At 55.6% G+C, this 18,865-nt stretch overlaps 2 protein-coding genes across 5 annotated transcripts; one reads left to right on the top strand and one right to left on the bottom strand.

Annotated features, from left to right (window-relative positions):
- Positions 1 to 3,412: 3,412 nt before the first annotated feature.
- Positions 3,413 to 9,872, bottom strand: GET3 (guided entry of tail-anchored proteins factor 3, ATPase). Of its 3 annotated transcripts, none has more exons than XM_032395987.1 (7): positions 9,042 to 9,872; positions 8,053 to 8,200; positions 5,468 to 5,613; positions 5,233 to 5,383; positions 4,471 to 4,578; positions 4,184 to 4,381; positions 3,413 to 3,773 (listed from the first exon to the last, which is right to left on the bottom strand). In XM_032395987.1, the coding sequence occupies exons 1-7, from the start codon at positions 9,200 to 9,202 to the stop codon at positions 3,642 to 3,644; spliced, it is 1,044 nt and encodes a 347-aa protein (XP_032251878.1). In that variant the 5' UTR covers positions 9,203 to 9,872; the 3' UTR covers positions 3,413 to 3,641. The 3 variants fall into 3 exon arrangements, with proteins under 3 accessions (XP_032251878.1, XP_032251879.1, XP_032251877.1); XM_032395988.1 differs by having other exon boundaries at positions 5,468 to 5,616; positions 8,053 to 8,135; XM_032395986.1 differs by having other exon boundaries at positions 5,468 to 5,616; positions 9,042 to 9,836.
- An 805-nt stretch (positions 9,873 to 10,677) lies between these two features.
- On the top strand, positions 10,678 to 14,101 carry TRIR (telomerase RNA component interacting RNase). 2 transcript variants are annotated; one of them, XM_032396029.1, is made up of 3 exons: positions 10,678 to 11,106; positions 13,283 to 13,360; positions 13,677 to 14,101. In XM_032396029.1, the coding sequence occupies exons 1-3, from the start codon at positions 10,753 to 10,755 to the stop codon at positions 13,782 to 13,784; spliced, it is 540 nt and encodes a 179-aa protein (XP_032251920.1). In that variant the 5' UTR covers positions 10,678 to 10,752; the 3' UTR covers positions 13,785 to 14,101. The 2 variants fall into 2 exon arrangements, with proteins under 2 accessions (XP_032251920.1, XP_032251921.1); XM_032396030.1 differs by lacking the exon at positions 13,677 to 14,101 and having other exon boundaries at positions 10,678 to 11,083; positions 13,283 to 13,359.
- The last annotated feature ends 4,764 nt before the right edge of the window (positions 14,102 to 18,865 follow it).

Genomic DNA, 18,865 nt, shown 5'->3' with positions numbered 1-18,865 from the left:
AGCCCCAGTAGCCCTCCTTACCTGGGCTCCCATCTACAGCCTTCCCCACTCCCTGAGTCCCCAGCGCCTCAGTTTCTAGAGTCTTAGGACTCCAGCTCTTCCCCAGCCTCGATCCCCTTCTTCAGGTCCCATCTCTGCCCGTCCCCCACCCCACTCCTACAGCTCCCATTCTCAGCCCATCCTCCACCCCTGCACTCCCTTCTTTGAAGCCCTTGGAAGCCCAATCCCCAAGCTTCCAGTTCCCCCAGGCCCTGTACCCCAGGCCCTCTCCCCTGGCTGGTCTCTCCCTTACACAGTTCCCCAAGCCTACCCACCTCCCCACTTAATGGCCCTGGCTCTGCCCCTTCCCCCTTCTCCTGGACCCACCTTGACCTTTCATCTGTCCAATCCCCTCCAGCCTTCAGAGCCCTCAGCTCCCCACCCTGAGGAGTTTGATGGATTCCTGCCTGAGGACCCATCTGTCCTCAGGATCCTCTGTTCCCCCAGGCCTGGGCCCTTCTCACCTGGTGGAGGGTGCAGAGACAAACGGGGCCAGGGACAGAATGGGCGGGTGAATTCAGCTTTAGGTGGGGCTGAGGCCAGACCCCAGGGGGAGGGGGCTGGGGAGTGGGCGTGGGCAGCCCCTCCCTGGCCCGCCCCCACCTTGGCTGCAGCCTCAGAAGTTTGTTTGGAGAAGTCTTGCCAGTTTGTTACCTGGGGCAGGGGGAGCAATCCACCCTGTCCTCCCTTGCTCCTCCCTGTCTCTCTCCCAGTTAGTCACTGGCAGGTCCAAGGGATCTTGGACCTAAGCTGGGGGAGGGGGCAGTGACTGTCTCCTTCCCAGTTCCAGAGACACACACACACTGTTCAGTGAGGCTGTGTCACTCCACACCGTCACAAGGATGCACAAAGAAACACACACCATAGACCCAGACACAAATTTAACTTCTTTTAACACAGCCTCCCACAACCACGGTAACCCAGAGCGCAGTATACACTGTCACAGACTTAAAAAGTCACAGAAGACACTTGTAGCTCTACCCACCCCCAACATTCAATATAGGCAGATGGACCCTAACCCGCCAGGCTCTCGGCTCTCAGGTATCCATCCATATGGTACTCCAGCCACTCAGGAGCACATGGGCAGGGACCTGGGACCCTGCATTCCCTCACGATGGCACGATGTAACAAAGACACGTGCAACATCACACAACCGCTAAGCACAGACCCCAGAATGCCTTCACACAGACAACCGCACGCTGTCACACACGAGGGACCATGCATTTATTTCCGATTTCTCCTGCACAAAGACTGACCTATGGTCACACACCAGATGCATGCACACCTGCCCTCAAAACAGTGGTACATGGTCCTGGGGTCAGAGCAGGGCCCTAAACACACTCATACAAAAGAGACCCCTCCCCTACAGTCCCATAGAGCCTTCTAACTAGATGGGCTCATGCCCATACCCTCCCATAAAATTCACCCGCATTTACACATCAATACATAAGACACTCTCCCCAGTGCTCCCTCAACCATACACACATCTCAGGTCTCACTCTCAGTATTGCCATGAACACACAAGCTTGGGGACACACCTTGTCCCCAAATTTGGCATGGATGTAGACAGATGCTCCCCCTTCACAGACACACTTACAAAGGGGGCACCCCCAGCCTGACACAAATAGCCCCCTCATCCCCAACATCAGACTCATAACCCAGTGTGGAAGGTGCGGAGGCTCAGAGTTCCAACCGTAAGAGGGGCACCCTTAAAGCCCCTTGTGTTCACCGTTCGCACTAGGAGGCCCATTGCAGCCCCGCCCTGCAGCCCTGCCAGCCAGGACACTGTGTTCCCGGCCTGGCAGATGTCTGCCCTGCCCCGGGTAATTAGGAACTGGCCTGGGCTGGCCACCCTCAGACCCAAATCTCCGCTGTCCAGCTGCCGGACAGCCCATAAAAAGGGGAGAGGGAGTGGCGCGGCTAGCTTCAGGGCCTGGGGGAGGGCACGGGCTTCAAGAGGATGCTCTCGGTTCCTGAGCAGAGGCCCCCACTTCCTACGACACGTCCTTACATGCACTACAGCTCGCCCCTACCCTGTGCTCAGCCACCCGCCCCCAACTCACGTGTCCCCACACACTTCTGATTGCTGGCCCCCCGCCGGCCCCGGGGCAGGTTGCCCGAGCTAGTTCACATGCTTAATAATTGTTACAGTGAAGAATAACAAACCCTCCTTGGCAGTTACGTGCCTGGTGCTGTTGTAAAGGCTCTGCTTATTTCATCTCATTGAGTCCTTACAAGCGGACGTAAGAAATTGGTGCTTTTGTTATTCCTGCTATCCAGGTAGGGAAACTGAGGCTCAGATGACACACGGCTTGTGGCACAGCTGGTTTTTGAACCCAGGCAGTTTGGCTCGGAACCTGGGGTCTGTCATAGGTTGCACCACTGTGTTTGTTTACAAGGGCCACCCCAACCTGTCCACATCCAGTGGAATAGTGGGGGGTGGCACGTCTAGGCTTGGGGCTGGGTTCCCCTTACACGCACACCCTGGCACACCCGTGTGCAGCCTGAACACCACTTCTTGACTCATGCATGTCCTCAGGCATCCTCATTCTGTCCCGAGCCAGCACTGGCTTGGAAATTGCAAATGCTCAATGTCACTGCCCCGGTCTTGGGTCTCTCAAGTGGGGATGACACTGGCTGTCCAGGAAGTGGCAGAGGGAGGAGTGAAGGGATATGGGAGCCCACTAAGTCCCTTCCAAGCTGGTGTGCTAAACCCTTCCAGGGTCCGGTGAATTTTCCCATGATTCTGAACAACCACACTTTATGTTTCCATTTAGGGATAAAGAGAGCGGAGCTCAAACTGCAGGAAGCATGCTGCCTATCACTCAGCCTATCACTCAGTGACGCAGACAGGACTTCAGGGGCCCACCTGACCCAAGTCCTCTGCCATCCTGCCTCCTAATTAGCCCCCCTGTTGCAGCCCTGTGCTGGGAAGGGCTGATGCCATCCCATGGGAACAGGAATTGGGGGGTGGAGACTGTTAATCCTCAGTCTGGCAGGCCCAACCTCTGCCCAGGGCGCCCACTAATTCCCAAACCAAACAGCAGGCAGTGCTGGGCCCGCTGCCGGCCTAATCCGTTCCCCACCAGCCTAGGGATGGCCAAGGGGCCTCCCAGTTCCCACGCTCTGAACCTCAAAGGAAGTGGGCAGATGCTCCCCTTCTACTACAGGTTTTATAGCCTCAGCAGGGACACTGCTACCAGTTAGAAAAGCACACCCCCTTACTGAAGATACCCTCCTCCCAAAATTATCATAATAAACATACATCTCTATTAGATCTCTGGTGTGACTTGGTCCCTCTAGATGTGCCATCTTTGTGCAGTGTACAACCTGTGCAACGGTACATAAAGATGCTGACCCCTAACTCCTCTACATCAACATCCATCGTGGTTTAAGATCATTTTATTGAGAGGCGAGAGGCAGGGAGAGGTGGGGGGCAGCTACAGCCCCCTCAGCCCCACCAGGGGGAACAGACCTCCTCCCCGCCCCCTGCCCCCCAAGTGGCTCCCCCTATACTATGGGGGGGACTTTGTGCAAACTCTGCCCCCCCAGGGGGGTGGAGGGGGGGTATGAAATGGTAGCAACTGGGGCTGGCAGCAGTGCTACTGGGCACTGGGGGGCTTGTAGGGCTCCAAGAGGAGGGCAGAGAAGGTGTTGACCTTGTCCGCCCCCCGCACCTCGTGGGGCAGCAGCGGCAGCTTCACAATGTGGAAGTCTTCGTACAGGTCCTCCATCTGTGGCCAGGGCACAGGGCAGATGGTGGCAGTCAGGGGGTTGCAGGGCAGGGACAGAATGTCAGGGTCAATGGGAAGGGTCAGGTTGGGGATCTCCCAGGATCAGGGGAGAATGTGGGGCAGGGGCTTCATATGCTGATAGGTGGGAGTGAGACCAGTGAGGTCAGAGATCACTGGGCTGGACCTCCCCATCCCTGGGGTCAGAGGTACCCAGGCCAGGCCAGCTATTGTCTTCAAGAGCCAGAATTAGGGTTAGGAGCAGGAGGTTGGGGCAGAGGATTAGAAGATAGGATGGAGTAAAAGGTCAGAGAATACAGTAACTGATTCGTGGGGCCTTGGTTGGGCTGGGCCAGGCCCCAACTTCCAGGGTCAAAGGTGTGAGGGCTGGGCAGGCAGTTGGGCATGCACACCTGGTCCAGGTACTTGGCCTGAATCTTGTGGCGGGCCTCACACATCTTGCAGGGCTTCTCAGGGTCAGGGAAGACGAGCTGGTTGACGATGATGTTGTGGGTATCAATCTTGCATTTGGCTAGCTCTTGAATCAGCCGCTCTGTCTCATACAGGGACAGGAACTCAGCAATGCACACGCAGATGAACGTTGTCTGCTCCTGCAGGGCGTGAGAGAGGACAGCGAGGGGCAAGTTCTGGCCCTGTCCCCATCCCAAGCCTCTCACCACCCGCCCGTACCATGACTCACAGGGTCCTTGAACTGTTCGCTGACGGAGCGGATGACGGGCAGCGTCTCCTCCAGCTTGGACGCCAGTTGGTCTGCGTTCATGTCCCCTAGGCCCAGCATGTTGCACATCTGTGGGGAGGACGTGGGAGGCTCACAGCTTACCTGGGGTGCCTTACAGCACCCGGGTTGGGGACTGACACCTCCTGGGGTTAAAGGTCCTCAAGCAGACCACAGGGGTCAAGCCAAGTCGGCCATTTCTGGGGGTTTGTGGCCAGGGGGCTTGACTTCCTGGAGCCTCAGTTTCCCCACATGTAGACCTTACCTCCAACAGCTGTTGTACTGACCACACACCACCAGGGAGAGGGTGGCGGCGGTGGTGTGCCTAAATGTGGGGGCATTGGGCTTGTCATGTTGTCCTGCTAAGAACCACCCATGGGACACCCGTATGGCCTCCATTTGACAGACAAGGAAGGTGAGACCCAGAGAAGTGAAGTGACTTGCTTGAGGTCCCAGAGTCGTGTCACACCAGACTGTAAAGCATTTGAGCCCAGGCCGCCTGGCTCTGGAATATGTGTTTTCAAGCTCTGCCTGGAGCACTCCGCGGGTGGGGGCAAGACACGAGTCCTATGGAGTAGGCGGACAGCCCCCCCACCCCCATGGTGGAGATCCATCCCATCCGGTGGGGAACCACGGACTGAGAGGGCGTGTATGCGGAAGGCCTTTGTCAGTGCAGGTCTGCACACTGACACAGGGGGTGCCCGGATGCCCTGGGGCCCTGCCTGCCTGGGAGATGAAGGGGCTGATCTGGTTCTTGATCTGCATGAGGCGGCCTAGGCCCCGCTCCACGATGGTGGGGAAGTTGAGCAGCCTCAGTGTGTGGCCGGTGGGCGCCGTGTCGAACACCACCACCGAGAAGTTCATGCCCTTCACCAGCCTGCGGGGGAGAGGAGGATCAGGCCCGTTTGCCCCCTTCCACCCCAGCCTTACACAGCACCCTCCCCTATTGGCAGGGCCTGACCTCATGACCTCTGCGTAGCTCATGGCCTCGTCAATGCCGGGGAAGGCACTCATGGCCTCCTGCATCATCTTCTTGCCCATGCTGAGCATGTTGTCCTCCTCGAAGAACTCGTCAGGCAATTCGGCCACGCCAAGGCTGGGGTCAATCTCCTGAGGGCCAAGGGATCAAGACTCAGGTGCTGCTGCCGCCGGACCTTCCCACCCAGGCACCAGGCGCAAGAGCCCATGAAGGGCCCCGAATACCAACCTTCATCAGTTCATGGCTGGGGATACCCCTGAGGCACTTCAGGTCTCGTGTGGTCACACAAGTGGTCAAACCATTTCACAAGCAGATGGAAAATTGTAAACTGTGAGCAGTGCCCCAGAGGGAAGTCAGAGCCCATGGCTGGGCCCTTGCATTGGCCGTTCCCCAAATGGGGCCCTGACCTCGTCCAGATCATTTCTCTAACAGGAGCCCTCCCTGACCATCCCACCTAACAATGTCGCCCCAGCTCCCCCTGCCCTGCCTTCATTTCTCCTTAACCCCGAGCCCCAGCTCACATGGTTTACTCAGCACGTTCATCACCTTTATCAGCTGTCAGCACTGCGAAGCCCACAGTGGGTCCTCAACATGTATGTAGAATCCATGAAGGGATGATTGTCCCCGGGCTGTCTGGTCTGCTCTGGACTCAGTGCCTCTCTCTCCATCCTCCTCCCATGTCACCTCTTGGTGACTTCACAGGTCCCATGGTGAAGCCCCCAACTCGCTGGCCTCAGAGGTCATTTCCCTGCAGGGAGCATGCCCACCCATCACCCCTGACAGTCACAACCTTGATGGGTTATTGCCAGTAACTGGGCCACCTCTAAGCTCCCACACCTCACTCCCTGACCTGGGCCTCCTTGCCTCCTACCTCTTTGGGCCATCTTGTCCCCACACCCCTGCCCCATTGTTCACTGTCAGTGTCCCTCGTGGCCGGCACCCTTATCCAGCCTGGGCTCCATAGGGTGCCTCTGCAGACACTCCCTTTTCCCCGTGGCTGGCGACATCCCCACTCTGGTTATTCCCAGCTCTCTGGTATGGCTGCACCGAGGTGAACAGCTGGGGAACGCACTTGATGAATAATTCCCACGTTGCTCCCCATTCCTGAACACAACTCTCCAACAGGCACTCAAGCCAGACACACCCTCGGGAGTTTCTTCTTTCTCCTCAAACCCCATCCATCCCATTCACCCCTTGTTCTCTGCTGAGACCAGTGCTGTGCCCGATTAGAAAAAGAAGTCACTGGCTGCCAACACCCTCATCTCCTCCCAGGAAATGTCCCCATGCCCACCCCACCCCCCTGCCCCTCCCTGCCCTGCTTCCATGTCCTGGGTCTGTGAGCTGAATGGAACTCGCACCCACCTACCTGCCTGAGGACCGTCCTCTGCCAGCATCCTTGCTCCCTCCCACAGCATCACTTGTCCCTCCCTGTTGGAGCGTTTACATCAGCAAACAAACATACTCTGGCATCTCCTTTCTCCCCCCGCCCCCCCAAAAAAAGCCTCCTTAACACCACCCACCCTCAGCTCCCTCCAGCAATGGCCCTATTTCTCAGCCACCATGATGGCGATCACTGTCCCCACTCCTCAGCTCACCCACTCTGTGCAGGCTTTTGCCCCCATCCCCCATTCCCAGAGTGGTCTCTCTAGATCTGATGTGCCTGCTGAAGCCCACTATTTCTTCCCACCGAGTCCCTCTGTCCTGGAGCTCAGGAGCTCACGATGCCTGGCTTCCTCCCACTTCACCTGTGGCTCCTTCTTGGCCTCCTTCACTGGTCCCCGCACCCCTCCCCCCAGCTGGACCCTAAATGTTGATGTGACCTCAGTTTGTTTCTGGGCTTCTCCGTTCTCTCTCATTCTCCTCCACTTGCGCAGCTTTAAATACCATCCTTGAGACAATGACTCCCAAATCAACCCCAACCTCTTCGAAGCTCACATATCTCACATAACTAAGCCACTGTCCTGGCATCTCCACTTGGATGTCCAGTGGGCACCCTGGATTCACTGGGACCAAAATGGAATTCCTTGTTTGTCTCTTCGAAACCTGCTTCTCTCCTAGTCGCCCCCATCCCGGCTGTCGAGGGAGCCAACTAAGAGACGTACTTAGTTCACTTCTTTCCCTTGCCCATTACAACCAAACATCTGTTTTAATTCCAAAATACATTCCAAATGTGACCACTTCTCCCAACATTCTGCCCCCACCCGAGTTTCTCCGCACGGCAGTCATAGGTAACTTTTTGAAAAATGAATTTGGCCATGACACTGCCCTGCTTAAAATGAACAGCTTCCTATTAAACTTGGAATCAAACATAACTGCTCCCAGGGGCCTGTAAGGTCCTATACCACGTAGCTGTGATTGACCTATGACATCTCCTTCCTCCCCTTGTTTGCTAAACTCTGGTCACTCTGGCCTCCTTTCTGCTCCGCAAACATTCCTCATTCGTTCTCCTGTGGGTACGTTGAGGGATGATGCAGAATAGGCAGGGCATGGTAGCTGATGGTGGGTGTTCACAGAGAGGGCCTGAACGGCCTTTGCCAGAGTGGGGAGCTGAGCCCACCTCCACTCACCATGGCGAAGAGGTTGTCATAGCCTTTGACCTTGGTGGGCACCTTGGAGAACTTCTGGTCAAATGCATCGGAGATGTTGTGGGCTGGGTCGGTGGAGATGATCAGAACACTCTCCCGCCCCTTGGACAGCTGGACCGCTAGGCTGCAGCTGGGCAAGGGAAAGGTCAAAAGGTAGGGAGTGAGGGGTCAGGCTCTGCTACCTAGGTCTGCAAGGGGTTATATAGGGCCCAGGAGCAGGGGACCTGGATTAACAGGGGCCTTGAGACAGAATATGGGTAACTGTGGAATCAAGACTTAATCCCTATATAGGGACCTTCTCAGACTTCACCTACTGACCCCTCTGGGTGACTACAGTGGTAAGGTTCAGCTGTCCGGGCCGGTCTGGCCTGATGCCTGCTGCTTCTTTGTTGGCACAGAGTGGCACGGTCCAGCTGTCCAGCCAGCCTAGCTTGACCCTGTGCCCCCTCCCTAAACGCTAAGCTAAGGGGTCCCTTGCATCGCCCGCTAAATTCAGGATGGTTCAGTCCACTTGTTCAGGGTAATTTGCCCCAGGGACCCCTCCCCCTCCTCCCAGCCGACTGGTATGGTCTAATCACGTGCCTCCCCTCCCGCCTACCACCTCTACCCCCACGTGGCCAGAGAATGGCAAGGTTCACCAGACTACGATAGCTTGCCCCTCCCCCTACTCCGAGCTCACTCTGGTACCGTCCAGCAGATTGGGACACCTAAGTGCTCTCCTGCGTCCCGTGCGCTGGGTTCAATGTGGTCCTACCCTTGAACCCCAACGGGGGCGGTCCAAAACAGAGGGTTCCAGGCCTGCATTCAGGCAATATCTTCCATTTGCCCCAGGTAACTTCTGGGAGTACGATCCGGAAGACCCCGGCCCAGCCCCCTTTCTCGGCTTGGGGTGGAAGAGCCAGTCCCGAACCTCCCCTTCGCCCAGTGGTACATCCCACCCGTCTTCCCGGCCCCCGCCGCAGCTTCCTTACCTGCAGGTGGTCTTGCCAACGCCACCCTTGCCCCCGACGAAGATCCACTTAAGGCTGCGCTGCTCGATGATGTTGCTAAGCGTGGGCTCCAGCGGCTCCACATCAGGCGCATCCTCAAACTCCTCTGCTTCAACCCCCCACCCGGCCACCCCTGCCGCCATCTTGGAACCGGCTCACGTGATCAAGCGGAGCGCACCACGAAAAGAACCTACAGGGGAAATTGCCTAGCACATACCCATCAAGTCTAGGAGCCTGAATTAATTTCCTCATGGCCTGATTTTTAGGAGATAATAGAAACTATATTTCCAATGTCTTTCGCTTCCAGGGTTCACTTAGTCGCCCTCTTGTCCAAGTTTTTTCAAAGACTCCCCCTGCCGAATTAACATATTGGTACTTTTCAGACTACTCCCCTTCTCTGATTGGTTCCCAAGTCTCTCAGCTCTCCTTTCATTGGCTACATTTTTTCTCACTTTCACCAATCATTCTCACCTCCCCGTAGCCGCCAACCTCTCCTTAGCAACCAGCCAAACACCAAGTCCATGCCCTTTCCATGAAGTTAGATCCGAGGTCCGCCCTGGCCTGACTCCATAGGTTCAACTTCTTGTCGATCATTTGTCCTTATTCTCCAAAATGGGTCCCAACATCGCCTCAGGTCCGTCTCCTCTGCTATCCAATTGGCTGTGAGCCACCTGGCTCTTGACGCAAACCAATCAGAGACGAACCGATTAGTTGGCTGAAGACAGGTCCCTGGACTGCAAGTGGATTAGAGGGAGAACAAGTCCCGTAGTGGGCAAGGTCCGCCGATCTTCGTCCAGTGCGCCCTGAGCCCCATGCTGGGCAGGCCAGGGCAGGGACCACACCTACAACTGTGCTCCTCGTCATAGAAGGGACTCTATTCCCAGAAACCTTCTTGCACTTTGCTCCCTGTTCGAGGGGAGACTCTAGCGAATTCCCTGTTTGAACCTCTGTCCTGGGCAGGAATACAAGATGAGTGCCAGGCCTTTGGCGAACACTCTTAACCTTAGATAGACTATAGCCTAAAAATACCCGCGACTTCATTTGAGTACTCCAGCCCATAACACCCTTATTCTCAGTGGGGACCCCAACTCCACGGAGCCAGCTGTATTCCCATTCCCAAATGAGAGCTCCATCCCAGAGACAGGTACCCAACCAAACCAGAGATATCCCCATTTCTAGTCGGGAGGGTGTGTGTGTGCGTGTGTGTTTAGGCTAGATATCTGCCCTCTAGACCGAGTTCGGGACCTCGGTTTCTTTTTTTTTTTTTTTTTTGGGACCTCGGTTTCGAGGTGTCAGTTGAACACACAGTCTTAGACGGGGTCCTTTCCCTCAGAGATTATCCCTGGTGCCAGAAGGGGATCCTAGCCCCGGAAAGGTAATATGCCCCCAGTTTCAAGTGGGAACCTTACTCCGGAGACCAGCTACAGCCCCAGTCCCAGACAATGGTTCCAGTCCCAGGGAAACCGCCCAAATCTAGACGGATTATAAAAATCCGCGTGACTGGCTGGGCGGGCCCGTGGCGTCGGGTTTTACCCCTTATTCGCCCCGCCCCTTATACCCCGCCCCTACTGCGGACGCTTGAGGGCCAGACCGCTCTTCCCGGCATGCATTGCCCGGGACGGGGCAAGTCGGGCGCCAAGCGCCGGGCCGGAGCCGCCTTCCCGGAGTCCTTTGCGCGGCACCTGGCGACAAAATGGCTGCCCGAGGGAGACGGGCGGAGCCTCCGGGCCGGGAGGCGCCGGGCCCCGCGGGCGGCGGCGGTGTCGGGAGCCGATGGGCTGAGTCGGGGCCCGGGACGTCGCCCGAGAGCGGGGACGAGGAAGCGTCGGGCGCGGGTTCTAGCCCGGTGTCGGGCGGTGTGAACTTGTTCGCCAACGACGGCAGCTTCCTGGAGCTGTTCAAGCGGAAGATGGAGGAGGAGCAGCGGCAGCGGCAGGAGGAGCCGCCCCCGGGCCCGCCGCGACCCGACCAGCCTGCCGCCGCCGCCGCGGCCGCGGGCCCTGGGGATCTGAAGAGGAAGGGCGGCCCGGGCCCCACGCTCAGCTTCGTAAGGAGCCGCGGGGGTGGGGGCGGGCGCCGGGGCCTGCCTTGGCAGAGGGAATCGGGGCCCGAGAAAGGGAATCGGGATCCAGGTCCACCCTCCGGCCCCGATGAGGGGGCCGTCCGGTCGCCCGCTGAGGATCCGGAACCTGGATTCTCGACGAGAGGTTTGGGGGCGGGGGTGGGGACCCCCGGAGACCGCCCGCGGGGACCGGGAGCCAGGCAATTGCATTCGAAACAGCGCTCCGGGGATGGGGAAATCAGGATACCGGGATTCCTATTTGAGTGGTACTTAAACTTGGATACTGGGACCATCTCCCACTATGGGGAAGAGGGGCAAATTCAAATCTGGAATCTGAGCTGTGTGGATTAGAGACTCAGTGCTTAACTGTGTGACCTTAGGAAATTTGTTCTGTTTTCCCTGAGTCTCGTTTGTCCGGTGTCCATTTATTGAGCACCATACCTTATGCTGAGCATTGTGCTGGGTGCTGGATGTGCCGTGTTGAACATGACAAGATCGTTTTCCTGGAGTGTCTGGGCTGGCCTACCCTCAATTTTCCCATTTGCAAAAATGGTTACCATCGCATCTTGTGATGTGATGAGGGTTCTGTGAGGCCATCCCGGAGGTTAGTACAGGGTTTGTCTTAAACGAAGGGCTAAACCACCAGTGGTTTTTAGTTGGGAATGAACAATCTCCCCCCCCCCCCCCACAAGCCCCCTCAATTTGGCAGTCTGGAGAAATTTTTGGTTGTCAGAATTGGGGGAGGGGTGCTGTTGACATCTCTGAGTAAAGACTAGAGATGCTGCTCAACGTCCTACAATGCACAGGATAGCTCCCCCCACCCCGCAAAAATGATCCAGCTCAAAATGTCACTAGTGTGAGGTCAAGAAACTCTAGGCTAAATAAATGGCAACTATATTGATGGTCAACTCTGAGCTTGCTTTGTTTCTGGTATTGAGATCAAGTCCCTGGAGGCCCCTGGCTGGCTCAGTCGGTAGAACACGCAACTCTTGATCTCAGGGTCTAGAGTTCAAGACCCACGTTGGGTGTACAGCCTATTTAAAAAAAAAAAAAAAAACATACTTAAAAGTTTCTTTAATAACCAAGAAAGAAAGAAAGAGGAAAAAAAAGAAAAAGAAGTAGCTAATTCACAGCCCAGGTATTAATTTGTTCAGAGATCAAGTCCCTGTGGTGTGGAGGAAAGTGTTGACTTGAGAGTAACAGACTGGAGGTCAAGTCTTAACTCCAGCAGTGTGATTTCGGGCAAGTGATTTAACCTCTCCAAGCCTCATTTTCTTCATTTGTTAAAAGTGAGTGGGGGTAGTCCCAGCAGCACGGGTTACTTAATGCTGGCTGAGGGGTAGAGACGGGAGGATGTCTGTAAAGCCTGTTGCTGCCCGTGGACACAGAAAGTGCTCAGTGGGAGAAGGTGGAGGACCAGGATGAGGTCTAGAGTGAGACTTCTTTTGGAGGAAGGGAGAGTGTCAGGATTCTAGGTTCCTGGCTTGGTGTAAGAACCAGAGGTGGAGGCCGAGTGACCCTTTGTGAGCGGGAGTAGCAGTAGTTGTCACTGCCTTTTTCATTTCTTCATCGAGGGGCACCTTAAAGAGGCCAGGTTAGGTGCAGGGGACACAGTGTCCTTTGTTGGGTAAGGATGCTGCTCTGTGACGTGGACCCATCTGACCCTGAATCCAGTTCCATTGCTTGCTGCCAACCAAGGGTAGGCCCTCTTCTTTCTCAAAGGTGTACCCTCATCTATAAAATGGGGATGGTTGTAAGCTTCCTCTTGGAGCAGCCGTGAAAGTGAAGGATGATACATCCAAAGTACTTGGCACAGAGCTTAGCATACAGTGAGTGCTCAGTAAAGGGAGCTGTTGCTGCCTGTGTGGTCCCTGCTAGGGGAGGGTGAGGACAGCCGGTCCCCACTGATGTGGGGGTTCTTCTTGCTTTTGGGGAGGGCAGCCCAGGGGCCCACGACTGCCAGGGCATCATGGGCCCAGGGCAGACGCTAAGAGTCGCGTGTGCTCCTCTCTGATTGCTGCGCAGGTCGGCCGGCTGGCGGAGCTGGGCGCGGCGTCGGGACGGGCCACCGGGCCGGGCTAGGAAGGTGTAGTGGGCCTCAGCGCCGCCAAGGCCGGGCCCGGCTCCTGTAACCGTTGCAGTCTTCTGTCCCTTCACCCAGGTGGGCAAGCGCAGAGGCGGAAACAAACTAGCCCTCAAGACGGGAATAGTAGCCAAGAAGCAGAAGACGGAGGATGAGGTGAGCAGGCTGGGTGAGGGGGCCCACCCGCGGTGCCTTTCCCTTCCAGCCTCAGTGCCTGGCTGCTGAGCCCTTTCCCTTCTGTCCAGCCCCCGGGGCCTTGGATGCGGGGGCTGGGTGGGGGAGGAGGGCTTTCAACAGTTTCCCCAGATAAATTGAGTCTGCACATCTTTACTTCAAACCCACGACCTTAAGGGTGACACGGGGTGGGTGTGTGTGTGTGGGGGGGTGTCAGCTGTCTCAGGACAGTCCTGACCCCAGTTCCTGGCCTCCTTGGTATCCCCTTGCAACCCCTGTGTGCCCCCCCCCCCCACAGGTATTAACAAGTAAAGGTGACGCATGGGCCAAGTACATGGCAGAGGTGAAAAAGTACAAAGCCCATCAGTGTGGTGATGATGATAAAACTCGGCCCCTGGTGAAATGACCCCCTTCCCTGCCTGCCTACGGCCTGGGACTCTCTGCGATGTACATAACTATTTAATGCAGCGGCAGCGGCGGCAGCCTTTACCCCCCCCCAAGGACTTCTACACAGAAGGAAATCGAGATGCTTCCCGCAGCCGCGGACGATTCTCCAGGACTCTTTTTTACCTTGAGCACTTGCCTCCTGAGACTTATAGAACAGTGGTTTACTGTCCCCTCTCCTCCCACCTCCTTGCTCTCTCTGGCTCCTTCTGTCTTCCTCCCCCCACCCCCACCCCCTCTTAGCCATCACTTCTGGGAAGTAAAGAACTTGACTTAGTGCCGGAGCGGTGTGCTTGGTTTGCCTTCTTTGTTCTCCACCCTGAGCACTCCCTTCCCCCCATTGCCTGGTCCTACACCTGGTCCTGGGTCTGGCATGGTGAGGGAGTTATTTGGGGGTGTGGGGAGGACAGGGGTGCATCCCCTCCTGTTGGCCTGGACTCTCCTCAGGACCCACTTCCCCCTGCCCCTGACAGAGCCCCAGTGTTGCTGCTCATGTTCAGTGTCCCATCACAGCCCCATTAGGCTGGGCCGGAGCTGTCAGTTTGTTCATTCAGCTGACACTTGATGAGAGCCTGCTGTGTGCCTCTGCTGTCCTGGGCCTCGGGGCCCTAACAGTGAGCAGAACAGACCATGGACACTCCCTGCCCTTCTGGAAAGAAACAGACAAAAAGGGGAAGCCGTTTTGGGAGGTGACTGGGGAAAAAGTACAGGGGGATGGTGTCTATTTCCCTTGACATCTGGTCTGAGTCCTTAGGGAGGTGAGGAAGCAGGTGGAGGGAACAGCCAGTGTAAAAACAGGTGGGAGAACATGGGGCCTTTGTGGGGAGCTTTGAGGTGGCCCACATGACTGGACCTGAAGAGTGAGGACGGTGTGTGGATTAAATACACAGCCGTGTATGCTAGGGTCAGGATTTGGGACCTCATTCTTGGTGAGAGGAAGACTTGGTCCTGGGGCGGGGGGGTGCAGTATGAGCTAAGGAGCAATAGGTTATGTGTTAACTATCTTAACAGGCCCCCTCTGGCTCCTGGGGCAGAACCTGGAGATGAGGCTTGGGCCATGATTGGGGGAGGGGAGGTGGTGGAGTGTTGGCAGTCGAGGTGAGGAGGGCTGGGATCTGGATTCCTGTGGGGCTGCTTTGTCCTGCCGGCTACTTGCAGCCCCTCCAGTGAGGCTGGGTTGACCCCACCCTTATGTATATATGATCAGAAGGAGCACAAATAGCACAAACACCACCTTGCAGAACATGATTATTGACATGTTGGGACAGGGTGTCCTAAAGGAAGCCTGACTTCCCTAGTGCCCCTTTAGTGCTCCTTGTACTTCGGGGCCTTCTGGAAACTGCCTGGCTGCCTGTTCCCCACTGAGCCCACAAATGTCTTAAGAGGCCCTTGCCTCCCAAACCTCCCTTCTCAAACCTGCTAGACCTGGAGCAGCATCTGGGTCCCCCAGGCATGGGCCCACCTCCCAGGCCTTCCCATGCAGGAATGCCAAGCAGCTCGGCACCTGTGCCTGTCCCAGATTCAGGCTCCCATCCCCCTCCATTGGGAGGATCATGGTGGTCACCTGGTGCCCGGGACCTGTGTAGGAAGAGGGAGGAGGGCTGAGGTAATATAGTATCCAACTGGCCTCAGACTGCCAGATCCAGCCTGTGGGGAATTGGGTGGGCATTCCAAATACTGAGCACCAAAACAGGCAAAACTTGTTCTGGTGGGACTAACATTCTAGTTGAGGAAACAAACAGGAAACGAAATAGAACACAGAACACATCAGACGGTTATACATTCTATGGGGGGAAAAGTATGAAAGGGGAACCAAGATCAGTGGGAGAGATGGCAATTTTAAGTTTGTCAGGGATGGCCTCCCTGAGAAGGTAACGTTTGTCCAAAGTTCTGAAAGCAGTAAAGATGATCCTTGGAGGTGTTTAAGGCCAAAGAAACGGGAAGTACAAAGACCCTGAGCTGAAAGCTGGCTTGGCTTTTCAAAAGAGAAAAGCACAAGCAGGCTTTGGAACCCAACTGCCCCTCTCATTTCTGGCTAACACACTGAGGCTTGTCTGATTTATTTTCCACATTGGCTCAAAGGTCTCTCCCTCCTACTTTGGGGATGGTGAGCTGGCCCAGGTGTAACTTTAGCCTTGGGGATGTAGTGTTGGGGGAGGGGACATAAGCAGCCAATGATGCCACCCTTACCTCCTTCCTCAAAGGCACCAGGAGCCGCTGGATCTTTAAAAAGAAACACAAGTGGGAGAAGTAGGTCGCCCCTGCAGCAGCTCAGCCTCTTTTCTGGAGTGTCAGGAGGCAGGAGGAGTTGATGGAGTCCCAGCATCCCCCTTCACTGCATTCGCCAGTCTTGACCTGGGGAAAGTCTGAAAGGGGAGGAGAATCAAATTCAGGGTTTGGTGAGTCACACAGCCATGGCTTCAAACCATTCTGGTGCCTGTTAGTTGTGTGATCTTGGGTAAGTCACTTAGCCTTTCTGTGTTTCAAGTTGTTCATGTCTAAAACAGGTAAGGGCGGCTGGGTGGCTCATTCGGTTGTGTCTGTCTTCAGCTCAGGTCATGATCCCAGGGTCCTGGGATGGAGCCCCGCATTGGGCTCTCTGCTCAGTAGGGAGTCTGCTTCTGCTTCTCCCTCTCCCTCTTCCTCTGTGTGCGCGTGCGTGCTCTCTCTCTCCCTCCTTCTCAAATAAATAATAGGGATAGAATATGGAAGCATCTCCACAGTCAAGTTCTAAAGTAAGGGCAATATTTAAGTCAGTGTTAACCCTGACATTATTTAAAACAGCTGTCATTGTTTCTCTGGGTGAAGCAATTGGCTTGGGTTGGGGGACGTGTTTGAGAAATGGTGACCTTTAAACACAGGTGCCCTGTGAAGAGATGCTCAGATAGGGAGACTGTTGTAAACGGAGAGGACTTTGTCTCCCATCTCAGATTCACGGTTGGGCACCAGCTCCTTGAATTTCTTTTTTGCACTGAGTGCTTCTAGTTGGGAGTAAGTTTGCTGTGTACAGGGCTGTTGTGAGAACTACATTTGGAAACTGCCTGACAGGGAGTAAAGTAGGTGCTTAAGAAATAGGGATATGAAGTGCCTGGCTGTCTCAGTCGGTTGATCTTAGGACCCTGAGTTCAAGCCTCACATTGGGCATGGAGCCTACTTTAAAAAAAAAGAAAAAGTGAAAGAAATGGAAAAGCCTGGATTCAGAACTCAAATCCACTAGCTGGGGGTAGGAAGAAAGACTTCCGTGAACACACGAGGGCCAATACTGTGGACCACAAAAACAGCAGGGATCACTTTATTCTGCCTGACTCTCCTCTCCCCTGAGTCTTGCTAAGGATCACTGGAAACTTGACATATTAATAGGAGAGGGTGAGCATTAAATTCTCTCGCGCATCTCCAGCTCTCTTCCCATCTGATCCTTATCTGGGGCAACTCCCAACCCTGAGCAGAAAACTCCTACTGTTAGCACACCTCCCGAAACTTCCAGTCCCAGTCCCTCAATATCACTCTTCCTTCCGCTCAGCGCCCACCTCCGGGGGGGGGGGGGGTGTCTCCTGACCACCGGGTTTTGAGTCACAGCCAGAATCCTTAAGCGCGGCTACGCGGGCGCGCGGTGAGACGGGATTTGTAGTTCTCGCGCCTCAGGGTATGCGAGGGAAGGCCATTGCGCATGCGCAGGCGGCAGCTTTCTGCACGTGTCTCTCCAGCCGGGTTTCGGTCCCGCAAAGGAGGAAACCGGAATGCTCCTTTAGGGAGTCTCGGAGTGGCGTTAAGCAGTAGCCGACCCTTTTCAAGTCTGGAAGGCCCCAGTGCTGGCTGTCAGGAGAGGTCTTAGGTACCTGTTTTTCATGAATGAACAGAGGGGGACTGACTTTGCTAACGGGAAGTCGGCTGAGAAACCTGTCCCCTTCCTCCAGGCTGGAGCAAAAATTGACCTACCACTCCTGGAGCCAAAAAGTCCCTCAAGACAGGGCTGGGTTGTCCTTGGGGATTAGAGGCCTAGTTGATTAAATTCAGTAAATATTGGCTTAGGGCGTGGCTGAATACAGTGGCAGGACGGCCTTGAGCCTCTCCCGGTAAAAAACAAGTTTTTTAAAGAACGATTTGCCGCAGGCCTGGTAATGCTTAACTTGATGATCTCTAACCCAGCAAACTATTCTTATACCCATTTGACTAGTGGGGAAACTTAAGACTCTCAAGTGGCAGGAGGTTGCCCATCTGTTTATCAGCCTGGCCAGGAGGGGGGAAACCGAGGCCCCAGGGTCTCCAGCTTCTCCCTCGTCTGCTGCTCCACTCTTAAAAGAGGTGCCCTACTTTATCCTCAGATGGCGCAAGGATTATGAAGATGTCTTTCATCATGACCCGGCCCTTGCCTAAATTTCCTGGGTTGTTTCACCTCATTCAGCTCCAGGTGGGGAAAGAGATTAGGCCTTTCGCTTCAGCGTTTATTCATTTCGTTTAGAATTTTATATCCTTGTGGGTTTTTCTCATATCCTTGTAAAAAGTATCAAACAGTACTGGAAAATAACACAAAATGTGGCAGAGGCTTCTGCAGGAACGCAGCCTATCTTAGGCACCCCCTTTGTCTGGCTTAGTCCTTCCTTTGTCTCTGGGGTCTAAAATTCACGCTAGGCTCAGTTCCCTCCGATCTTTCCTTGAGGACACCTATTGTGCTCTTCTCAGGCACCTTCTGGATGCGTGTGGCGGGGGGAGGCCCAGTTTTATTCGTAGAGAAGGGGGTGAAAGGCACAACTGGCTGTGGCCGAGAGGTTCACGGGTCCACCACATACCAAAAGTCCCCAAGCGCCACCAAACTCAGCTCCCAGCAAAGAGCTGCTGTCAGGCCTGCGTGACAGACGCTGAGGAAACGAGACGCTGGGAAGACCGAACGGCCAGAGAGGCCAGGCGAGCCGCCTACACTTCGGTCACGTGACCCGGCCTCGGCGGGGCCTCGGTCTCCCCGGTGCCGTTCCACGTGTTACAGCTGTGCCTTCCGATTGGCTCGGCTGGGCCAATTTGAACGGCGTACGGAAGCCGCCGCGGTTC

The sequence above is a fragment of the Phoca vitulina genome, unplaced genomic scaffold, assembly GCF_004348235.1.
Source record: "Phoca vitulina isolate PV1807 unplaced genomic scaffold, GSC_HSeal_1.0 scaffold89, whole genome shotgun sequence".
NCBI lineage: Eukaryota > Metazoa > Chordata > Mammalia > Carnivora > Phocidae > Phoca > Phoca vitulina.
Note: the sequence above shows the minus strand (reverse complement) of the source record. Positions and strands in the feature narration are given on the sequence as shown.